This window comes from Triticum dicoccoides, chromosome 4B (assembly GCF_002162155.2).
Source record: "Triticum dicoccoides isolate Atlit2015 ecotype Zavitan chromosome 4B, WEW_v2.0, whole genome shotgun sequence".
Lineage (NCBI taxonomy): Eukaryota > Viridiplantae > Streptophyta > Magnoliopsida > Poales > Poaceae > Triticum > Triticum dicoccoides.
The window spans coordinates 206,433,907-206,445,100 of record NC_041387.1 but is presented as its reverse complement, the minus strand read 5'-3'; the positions used below and the strand labels follow the sequence as shown (position 1 = coordinate 206,445,100).

Here is an 11,194-nt window from a genome sequence, read left to right as displayed (position 1 = left end):
CCCTCTCCCCTGTCATCTTTCCTTCTGTCCTGTTGCAAACCATGATGAAAAGTTTGACGACCAAACGACTTGCTTCTACTGGTAGATCAGCTCACTCAGCATCTGATGAGTTGGTGGAATGTAGATAAGGTTCTCCTTTTGTGCATGCCCAAGTAGCCAAAAAATAACAGGGGGTGTTCTTTCTTTCTAGTGGGCATCTGCAAGATGCTGGACATCATCAGCGGCAGGAGGAGGACAGAAAAAAAAGTTGCAGTAATTTTTGGGCTGCCAATCATAGTTTACAAAACCATGGCCAGAATCTTATTTGAGACAGTGGCCTCTGGCCGGTGTGTGTGTGGCATCTTTCTCGGTCCCTGATCTAAGCATATGATCCTTTTTGACCACTGATTTGGCATGCTGGACAGTGTCAATGGGTGCCCATTTCTTATCTGTCAACGGTAACAAACCCAACAAGTAATTTACCTATTTATCTATATCTATATCTATATCTATATCAATATATGAGAGTTCTTGAGATCGAACAAATCTCATCCGTTGAACTGCATCTATTCAACGGTCTATGTCGCCTGGTATTTAGCACCTCCACCTTTTAATATTATGCCGAATATTAATGTCAACATTAACCACTACCTAATATTAACATGCAATTTATATCTAATGTCAATAAACATGCAACTTGTATCTTGCCTAATACTAACGCGCAATACAATTAGTATCTTATCTAATATTAATGTGCATTGCACATGCAGTTACTCGTGATGTAGAACATAGCTGGCCAAATGGGCCGGCCCGACCCGGCATGGCCCGGCCGATTGTAATCATGCCTGGCACGGCCCGGCCCCTAGGCACGATTATGATATGGGTCGTGCCGTGCCGGCGCGCGTGCTGCAGCCTGCAGCCCAGATACGGCCCAACTGCTAATCGGGCTGGGCCGCCGGCACATCAGGGACGCTAGTCCGGCTGCTATTTGGCGCACTGGGCGTTTTTAGCCTATTTTTACCTGGGCCGTATAGAGCTATAAAAAATAAAAAAAATCGGGTTGTTTCGTGCCGGCACGTGTGCTCAGCCTAGCAGCCCAAGCACGGCCCAGGGCATGCTGCGTGCTGGGCCCGGCCCGTTTAGCCCATGCCGTGCCGGTGTGCTTGCGGGCCGGCCTGGTTGGCCCTACCCATTTGACCAGCTATAATCTAGAAAGGAAAACACGTGGCTTCCTCTAGTCGACACAGGCAGCGAGTCTGACCTAGACTCCACCTCCCATTATTCATCCGTCCTTCCCTAGCTGTAGCTGAGCTAGCCGATGGAAAATCTGGCCATGCTTTTGAGGAGAGCAGCGGCGAGGCGTTTCCTTCCGGCGTTGTCTGGTCAGCTGGGTCTAGACACCTAGTCTGACCCGGCGAGCAACACAGTCGGGTAGCGCTTTGTCCGGACAAGTTGTTCAGCCGGGAGGCGTGCGAAGTGCAAGGCGCGATGTGGTGCGTGCACGCGATCTTGGCTAGGGATGTTGTGGATCTGGCGTCTGCTGGTGGGCGAGGTCTGCAGGTTACCCGGCGGTGGTTGGCGGATCTATTGGCGCAAGGTTGTGTGGTGGCTGGTGTTGGGAAAAGTAGTAATATCAAAATTTTCTTACGCACACGCAAGATCATGGTGATGCATAGCAACGAGAGGGGAGAGTGTGTCCATGTACCCTCGTAGACCGAAAGCGGAAGCGTTAGCACAACGCGGTTGATATAGTCGTACGTCTTCACGATCCGACCGATCAAGTACCAAACGCACGACACCTCCGAATTCTGCACACGTTCAACTCGATGACGTTCCTCGAACTCCGATCCAGCCGAGTGTCGAGGGAGAGTTCCGTCAGCACGACGGCGTGGTGACGATCTTGATGTTCTACCGTCGCAGGGCTTCGCCTAAGCACCGCTACAATATTATCGAGGAGGACTATGGTGGAGGGGGGCACCGCACACGGCTAAGAGGTCAAGAGATCAATTGTTGTTCTGTCTAGAGGTGTCCCCCTGCCCCCGTATATAAAGGAGTGGAGGAGGGGGAAAGGGCCGGCCCCTATGGCGCGCCCTGGAGGAGTCCTACTCCCACCGGGAGTAGGATTCCTCCCCTTCCATGTAGTAGGAGTAGGAGACAAGGAAGGGGGAGAGGGAAGAGAAGGAAGGAGGGGGCGCCGCCCCTCCCCCTAGTTCAATTCGGACTAGTCATTGGGGGGGGGGGCGGGGGCGCGGCCTGCCTCTCTCTCTCCCCTAAAGCCCAATAAGGCCCATATACTTCTTCCCCCGTATTCCCGTAACTCCCCGGTACTCCGAAAAAATACCTGAACCATTCGGAACCTTTCGGGTGTCCGAATATAGTCATCCAATATATCGATCTTTACGTCTCGAGAACTATGTAGACATGACCGAGACACGTTTCCGGTCAATAAGCAATAGCGGAACCTGGATGCTCATATTGGCTCCTACATATTCTACGAAGATCTTTATCGGTCAAACCGCATAACAACATACGTTGTTCCCTTCGTCATCGGTATGTTACTTGCCCGAGATTCGATCGTCGGTATCTCAATACCTAGTTCAATCTCGTTACCGGCAAGTCTCTTTACTCGTTACGTAATGCATCATCCCGCAACCAACTCATTAGCCACATTGCTTGCAAGGCTTATAGTGATGTGCATTACCGAGAGGGCCCAGAGATACCTCTCCGACAAACGGAGTGACAAATCCTAATCTCGAAATATGCCAACTCAACATGTACCTTCGGAGACACCTGTAGAGCTCCTTTATAATCACCCAGTTACATTGTGACATTTGGTAGCACACAAAGTGTTCCTCCGGTAAACGAGAGTTGCATAATCTCATAGTCATAGGAACATATATAAGTCATGAAGAAAGCAATAGCAACATACTCCCTCCGTTTTTTTAGTCCGTATATAAGGTTTGGTCAAAGTCAAGCTTTGTAAAGTTTGACTAAGTTTATATTAAAAAATATAAACATTGACAATATGAAATTAATATTACCAGATGCACTACGAAATGTATTTTCATACTATATAGTTTTAATATTGTAGATGTTCATATTTTTGTATATAAATTTGGTCAAACTTTGTGTAGGTTGACTTTGATCAAATCTTATATGCGGAGTAAAAAGAAACGGAGGGAGTACTAAACGATCGAGTGCTAAGCTAACGGAATGGGTCAAGTCAATCACATCATTCTTCTAATGATGTGATCCCGTTAATCAAATGACAACTCATGTCTATGGCTAAGAAACACAACCATCTTTGATCAACAAGCTAGTCAAGTAGAGGCATACTAGTGACACTATGTTTGTCTATATATTCACACATGTATTATGTTTCCGGTTAATACAATTGTAGCATAAATAATAAACATTTATCATGAAATAAAAAAATAAATAATAACTTTATTATTGCCTCTAGGGTATATATTTCCTTCAGCTGGTTGGCACGAGGTGGGGCCATGGCGGCTAGTAGAGTATACGAGTCGGTGCCCTAGCGAGGAGCTCCTGGCCAGGGGCCTGCAATGGCCTAGGTTGCTCAGTCTAATAACACTCTTACCCTCAGATCTAGAGCGCCCAAGGCAGTGTGCGATAGCAGGCGGGCCGCGTTTCCTCTGGTGGCTCGCTCTTGCGCTCTAGCTAGGACGTGCTACTCATACTAGATGACCCGGTTGCGCCAATGGCGCAAGAAGCGAATTAGAAAAAAAATGTTAGTAGTGAGTAAGAGATATAACTCAAAATATAATGCAATGTGGGTTGTATTACATCATGTATTAACCACAAATCATGAAATCAATACCAAGAGGGCAAAATTGACAAATTTGACCTACAAACGAAATCAAATCACAGAATGAACTGCTCGTGAAACTATTTCACGCGGCTGACCTTTTTGTGTGACGCCCAACACAAACGCACCACACTACACTATGCAACGCCTCGCAGATAGGCGCTGCACGCCTAGCCAGCGTATGTGATCCAAAAATTACTAAATCAGTGTGCAGCGCCTGAGAGCTAGGCGCCACACTATACAATGTAGCGCCTAGCTTCTAGGCGTTGCACTAGTGGTTGTTTCATTTTGTAGTGCAACCACTAGTGCAGCGCCTGAGAGCTAGGCGCCACACTATACAGTGCAGCGCCTAGCTCGTAGGCTCTGCACAATGACTTAACAATTTTTAGACAGTTTGGGGTGCAACGCTGGCCAGACGTGTAGCGCCTATCTATGAGGCGTTGCATAATGTAGTGTGGCGCCTTCGTGTCGGGCGTCACATAAAAAGGTTAACCGCGTGAAATAGTTTCACGGGTAGTTCATTCTGTAATTTGATTTCGTCCACAGTTCAAATTTGTCCAATTTGCCTACCAAGAGAACCAAATAATGTCACCACCTCTGTACTAACAACCAACATTTTAGCACAAGGAGTATCACAGGAATGTTTACTTGCGCACATTAGGAGTATCACAATTACAGCTAAAGAGGCATTGTCCTCACTGCTGTCCTTGAGCCCTTCACAAGGAGAGTTCCAAGCTTCGCAACTTCTTCCTCCAGCTCTGCACATGACCCTCAATTACGAACCTCATCCCTCAGCTATGATTATTTCAAGATGAAATCAACATGCTATTTCTGTCACATGGAACATGTTTAGAATTTAGTCAGTCTCACTAATCTTTCAGCTACAAAGGCAAAAATAAAAATGGCATGATCAATAACTAAAAAAACTGAAACAATAATGCTTGTAGCATTAAAAAACCGAGAAAGTGAATTGAGGACAACAGAACAATTATTTGTAACAACGGCAAGCTTGGCTGATGCAAAATGATCACTCTGAAACTATATCTTTAGAACCAAATTAAAAAGGAACAAAATAATCTAATACTCCCTCCATTCCAAAATAACTGTCTCAACTTTGTACAAAAACATCATGTATCTTTAGGACCAATTTTTAGACCATGGTACCACATAAATCAAGAATTAGACATGTGAGATTGCAAAGTATCCGTGGTCCGTTACCATGTCACACCAAGGATTTGCACATATAACCTGAAATAACTGCAGCTAGCTTGAAGTCTGAAATCTACCGGGTGACAAACAAAAGCAATACCACCAAACCTTATTCTTATTGGACGAGCACAAGATTTATGAGAAGATAACACACAAAAAATCCTATTTGGTTTCTGGATGCATGCACTTTCTGGATTATTGTGCACATCAAAACATGGAAGAACATTCCTAGGAGAGCCATTGTAGCACAACTAAGTAAACCAAAAATCAAAAAAGAGAAGTGAGTTTGTATCATGTAATTTAGCAATGTATCAGCCCATATCACCATTTATTTTTCAGAGACCAAAGAAAATGACACAAGTTTTCCTATTCTTTCCTGTACCTTTCTACAGGAATGCTCTTTATTTACGAGCGCCACACAGACTATTTCTACTTGGCGGTAGGTTGGACACAATAATCCTCGCCGCGAGCTGCAGAAGAACCACACACGCACATACGTCAGGCAAGAGACATGAACACGGGCACCGTGAGGGGGGAACGGAACGGACCGGAAGGGGAGAGACAAATCAAAAGAGGGAACGTACGGAGGCATAGTCAGGCTGGGAGGCGGTGAGCGTGGCAGCGGTCTCGGCGACGAGCTCGTTGAGCTGGCTGGTGGTGACACCCATGTATACCCTAACGCAGACCTTCTGCGCGATGAGCACGGGGTCGCAGTGCTCTTGTCGAAGTGCCCATAGCTGAGTTTCTTGAGCTGCACCGTGATCTTGTCGAAGTGCACCGTCTCCGTTCGCCCATCCTGCTTCACGACGTACATGGCCTCAAAAAACTAACAAAAACATACTCATGTGCATCATCCAAACAGGCAATGGTTTTGCCTGTTTGTACATCAGAATCAATAATTGAATCATCAACAGATTGGTATATGCAACATGCTTAAATATCATGCCAGGAGAAGAAGTAAATGCCACATTTATGAATAACTGAACATTATGAATGCCATGCTGCATTTTGTAACGGCAATGATCCAAGATAGTTAAATAGATGGTCATTATTAGGAATGCTCCATAGGATCTAAAGACACCTGTGCATGTTTCTTAAGTGTTCTTTCTAAAATTGGATACCCATTTAGCTCTATTAGCTTGACTTGTAGCAATGGGGATACCGCAAAGTTGATCTGTCCTAATGGTCACAGACAACAACCTTGTAGAAGATCATGCCCACCCTTGGTCCTTGGAGGGACGTGTGTTGTAGTGGTAACCACATCAGTGAACTTGAAAGGATATACATGTTCCTACATTACAGAAATGAAACAATAAGCATCTTCACAATAGGACTACATCACTCAGCCAACAGGGCATTTAACGCAAATGCATTGGCTACTGCCAATGATGTCTGTTTCTTACACAGGATAGCCATGAAATTGTTAATCGTATATAAGTACAGGAATGCAAAGAAACCATGATCATTCTACAATTGTTGAAGCAAGTTATTATCTTTCAAGAAATCCTATAGAAAATAAGCAATGTAAAAAGGGGAAACAACTAGGCACGCACTAAGAAACTGATGAACAATATCTGTCCAACTAAACTTCTACACCTAATGAAATCAATATCCTTGCAGAGGGCCCTTTATAATTGGAACAAAGAAACAATTTTAAAAAATAGGGCCCCTCTATTATCACCATAGTCTAGCAGATTAATTTAACACAATTTAGGATGAGTAGAACTATGATATTAAAACTGAACTAATTGTTCTCGCTACTTGTGCTTTCTGATGCCTTGTACACATTCATATATGATACAGTAACACTGGCAGCAATTTCTCAAGCGCAAGAACACATATATTTTCCAACTAACAAATTGTATCTAAAGTCCCCCCAAAAGCTGACTTAGAATCTAATCAAATAAGTCAAAAACTCTTTTTTAGACTAAACAAGTAAAATCCAACCTTCTTGTGGCTACAGTTTAGTCTTCGCTAGAATTTAATCTAACAAGCAGAAACCTCATCAGAATTTAATCCAGAATATGAACGACAATAAAACAATTCTAAGCAAACAGGAGGAAGAGGGGAGCAAAGCTGACAGGGAAAGGTTGTCGGGGCGTGCTGAGGGCTTGCTTTCAGAAAAACTCTCCCACAGGCTTGCTCCACACTCACCGTTGCTCTTGACCGTGACCGTAAATTTCTGGGAATATATGTTCCCTCTATATATTTATGCTGGATTTTTGGAGAGATGCATAACATAATATCTTTCAGTTTCAAATCCATGAGTTTGTGTAGATTTCGTTTGTAAAACTTTGTATAGATTAGGTTCTGAACTATCTTTATGAAACCTTTCGTAAGATCTGAAGTCAATCCTGTCAATTGTGTAAAGATCCGACGAATAGATGGGCAAGGAAACCAAGTGGTGTCCGGGGAGTGATGGCTCGGATAGCTTGGTAATGATATCAGTAAGTAATTATTGTGCAAACAATAACTAATGCAGGTTCCAGGATCTCGTGTGTTGCTGCTGATTACCGAAGGCATAATAGACAAACTCTAATCGATCTAGCTAGTCCAGGCACGACAAGAATGGGCCGCTGCATTGTAAGGTATATGCAAGATTCAGAAACATATGATTTTGTTACTTTTGACTCATAACTGAACGAAGCTAGGCACCCGAATACCATGCAAGAATCCAGAGGGAAGCATAGCGCAAGTGCGACCCTCGCTGACCACCTAGAGGCACGGTAGCAGTAATGCACCAAGATCTGTCTATTCAAGAGGTAAACAAGAACACATCCTCGTTTGATATCATGATATGCAAGCAAATTTCAAGCACACAGGGTTGATATGCAAACAAATATCACACACACGGGGAGACCGCCCAAACAAGCACATCAGCTCACATCACTTTTAGTAGACAAAAACTGAGAAAGAGAGACCCAACCTTGTTGATAATGACACGGAGGACCCAACAAATAGAGAACATAGATCAGCCTGCAAGAAGAAAGAAAAGAGAGAATGAACAACATACCAGCTCATAGACATTTCATGAAACACGTCAGGAGCATTGTATTGGAAGAACACCTGACCTTCGTATGATAATAATGAACAACAGTAGAATGGAAGGATCAGTGGCAAATTGAACGAATGAGAGCAACCCCGACGATCTAAAGCTTCAGACCACCAATATCATCATAAACCATGTTTGTTGGCATTGCTAAAAAAACAGTAGAATAAGCAAAGAAAATTTCAGTTAACCACATGGTACACAAAACAAAGGGCATTTAAATCCCCAAACCTGAAGATATGCTACAGGAGCACATGTACATTTGATAAAAACTAATGTACATGTATATGCATGGTTACTAAATATGGCAACAATATATATGGCACAATAATTTACCCCCGTCACTGAAATCTGAAGTCAGTGTGTTTATACACCCAGCTAAAAATCTAGGAAATGCAAAATAAGAATCTGAATGCCAAATAAAAATTAATCTGGCTGGGCAACTCAGCTACTCCGAGCTCCCCCAGATTGAACACTCGCTGGTCGCCCGATTCTGTCTTTTACATCATCTGAGCTGTCTAATTTTCACAATCTATTTTCACTTCGTGGTTATTTTTCCTCTTCTATGACTGGTGGGCTTATTATTGTGCTTTACCTGATTAGTGATTTGAATGATTAGTAATTTACCTGAGAGTATAAGTGTCACAAGTATATTCATTAACTGCCCTCGTACAACCTGCAAATTGATTATGGAATGAGCTTCTGACGGGAAATAGAAAACAAAAAACACACAAGAACAGTAGGTACCTGACATAGCTCTAGCATGGTAAACTGTTTTGAGTGCTTCCAGTCATCTTTGGTGCTGACTTGTATCTGACCATTGCCCTGCTCATCGAGATCACTGTTGCACCGCGACTCACGGCAAGGCCCATTTGCCAAGTATGCTTCAACTGCCAACAGACAAGCAATTTTGCATAAACCAATTGAGGCCTTTTCACTAATTAAATCTACAAAACCATTTAGTAAAACCCACTGGAACTATCCGACTATAGGACTAAATCAATGAAACATAACAGCAGCTGCAGAAACCACTCTAGACCTTTTTCACAAACTAAAGGCAACATTTTAGGTTCTAATTAACCCTGGGGGCTGCAGCTGCTGTTATGAAAATCACTCTCTTCCTATCAATTTTCAGAAAATGGTTTAGAGTGGTTTATGAAAATGGTCCAAAGTGGGTCCTGACTAAATTGATAGGAAGAGAAGGAATGGGGGTGTTCTAGAACGATTGCTACACATATGGCATACATCTGAAAAGGGAAAAAAGAACACCCTAAATACAAACCTGAAGAAAACAGGATAAAATAACCCGATGTATGAACTGTAAACTGATGAGATTATTAGTAGACATGATAAAATATGTATGTACAGGTAATTAATTAATAGATTATGAATAGCGAGGATGAAGTTAAATCAAATCTGACAGAAATACGTGCAAAGAACAGCAAGACCCGTCATCCACGCTGGCCATTCCCATCCACGGGATGAGAGAGACAGTGTGTGTACTGTGTACGCAAGGATTTGAGGGGCTGGAGGAACAGATGAGAATCAAGGAAAAGGGAAGGGCAGGAGAATCCACACTTTGGTCCTCTGACCGCTGCAACCCGTGGTCGAAGGTGAAGAGGCGGTGGTGCAGGGATGGTTGGGGGATTTTTTCGGGGCTCTTCGTCCAGCGGCGGTCGTCCAGGTCGAGTTCCTCCTCCGTTGCCTTCTTGGCAGTGAGCGCCTGGGGCGCCGTTGAGCTCGTCCTCCCGCGGCTTCCTCACGACGGCAGCTCCCGGCGCCGCTCACCTACGAGCGCAGCGGCAACGACGGGGCCGGCGGATCTGCGAGCGCCATGGCCATGGCCGTCGCCTGACCCGCTCGCTCTCCCTCTTCTCTTCCCTTCCCTTCCCTTTTGAAAACGGGAGGGGGGAGGTTGCAGGCGGAGGCTGGCCGGAGGAGACGGGCGCGAGTGACCGCGGGTGGCCGGGTGGAGGAGACAACAACAGCGGGGCAGGGAGGTGGGCGCGGTCTAGCTAGGGTTCGGAGGTAGAGAGAAGAGAGGGGCTCGACGCGAGTGCGAGATGGGTAGAAGGCTAGGTTACCTCCACCGGAGCAGCTGCCTTTTTATACGCCTGTATGCGAAATGATGAAAATGCCATCGGCGGGGCACGGAATTAACAGGTGATGGCATGAGCACTATTCATAGCGTTTATAGGGCGACGTGGATGGCTCTGTTCTCCCTAGTAGTTCTTCAAGGTTTATATGTTTAATTCCCTTTTGAAAACGGAGGGGGAGGTTGCGGGTGGAGGCTGGCCGGAGGAGACGGGCGCGAGTGACCGCGGCTGGCCGGGTGGAGGAGACGACGGCGGCGGGGCAGGGAGGTGGGCGTGGTCTAGCTAGGGTTCAGAGGTAGAGAGAAGAGATGGGCTCGGCGCGAGTGGGGGGTGGGCAGAAGGCTAGGTTACCTCCACCGGAGCAGCTGCCTTTTTATACGCCTGTATACGAAATGATGAAAATGTCATCGGCGGGGCATGGAATTAACAGGTGGTGGCATGAGCACTATTCATATTGTTTATAAGGCGACATGGATGGCTCTGTTCTGCCTAGCAGTTCTTCAAGGTTTATATGTTTAATCTGGTGATAGGTGTGTCCGACATTGGTTTGTAGTTTGTCTGGACGAAGTCCTGTAATTGCTTGTTGCAGGTGATGACAATTTTTTTTCCTTGTTGGAGGCATCCTTGACGAGTTCGACACCTCTCCATCCTTGAGTTCTCCTTTCCAGGTGAAAACTCAAATCTGACTTGTTGAATCAACGATGGTGACACTCTTAACGTTGTTCCTTCCATGGAAGCATCGTCTTCAAGACCTCATCTTTTTGTGGTTGCACCAAGAGCAACTCCAATACGGCGACCGATTTCATCCGCCGCCGTCCGTTTGGGTCAGCGCGGATACAAAAATCGGCCCAACGCGCCAACCCAAACGGACGCGAGTCCGCCTGCCAACTCATTCTCGGCCCAATTTTGAGCCGGATTTGCGTCGGCGCGGACGCGAGACGGACGCGCGTGCCTACTCCTCCCCCCGGGCCCGCCGGTCGGTGGCAACCACCACCATTTCCCCCAAAAACCCTCCCACGCGAGCGCGCTCCC

At 45.4% G+C, this 11,194-nt stretch overlaps 1 protein-coding gene across 6 annotated transcripts; it reads right to left on the bottom strand.

Moving 5' to 3' along the window:
* Positions 1-4,099: 4,099 nt before the first annotated feature.
* Positions 4,100-10,125, bottom strand: LOC119295783. Of its 6 annotated transcripts, none has more exons than XR_005144245.1 (9): positions 9,645-10,125; positions 8,814-8,956; positions 8,694-8,742; positions 8,089-8,216; positions 7,944-7,993; positions 6,218-6,308; positions 5,602-5,816; positions 5,400-5,487; positions 4,100-4,639 (listed from the first exon to the last, which is right to left on the bottom strand). XR_005144245.1 is itself a non-coding variant. In XM_037574249.1 (5 exons), exons 1-5 carry the CDS (start codon positions 8,042-8,044, stop codon positions 4,634-4,636), a joined length of 414 nt encoding a protein of 137 aa, XP_037430146.1. In that variant the 5' UTR covers positions 8,045-8,058; the 3' UTR covers positions 4,100-4,633. The 6 variants fall into 6 exon arrangements, 4 of the variants coding, with proteins under 4 accessions (XP_037430146.1, XP_037430147.1, XP_037430144.1 ...); XR_005144244.1 differs by having other exon boundaries at positions 5,602-5,813; XM_037574249.1 differs by lacking the exons at positions 7,944-7,993; positions 8,089-8,216; positions 8,694-8,742; positions 8,814-8,956; positions 9,645-10,125 and adding an exon at positions 8,031-8,058.
* Between the last annotated feature and the right edge of the window lie 1,069 nt (positions 10,126-11,194).

Excerpts from the sequence above, each read along its gene's own strand:
- LOC119295783 (XM_037574247.1), bottom strand. Across the intron at positions 5,817-6,217 it reads TGGGCATGATCTTCTACAAG|CAGGATGGGCGAACGGAGAC; the intron begins GTTGTTGTCTGT and ends TACGTCGTGAAG. Across the intron at positions 5,488-5,601 it reads CCCAGCCTGACTATGCCTCC|CTCGCGGCGAGGATTATTGT; the intron begins GTACGTTCCCTC and ends GTTCTTCTGCAG.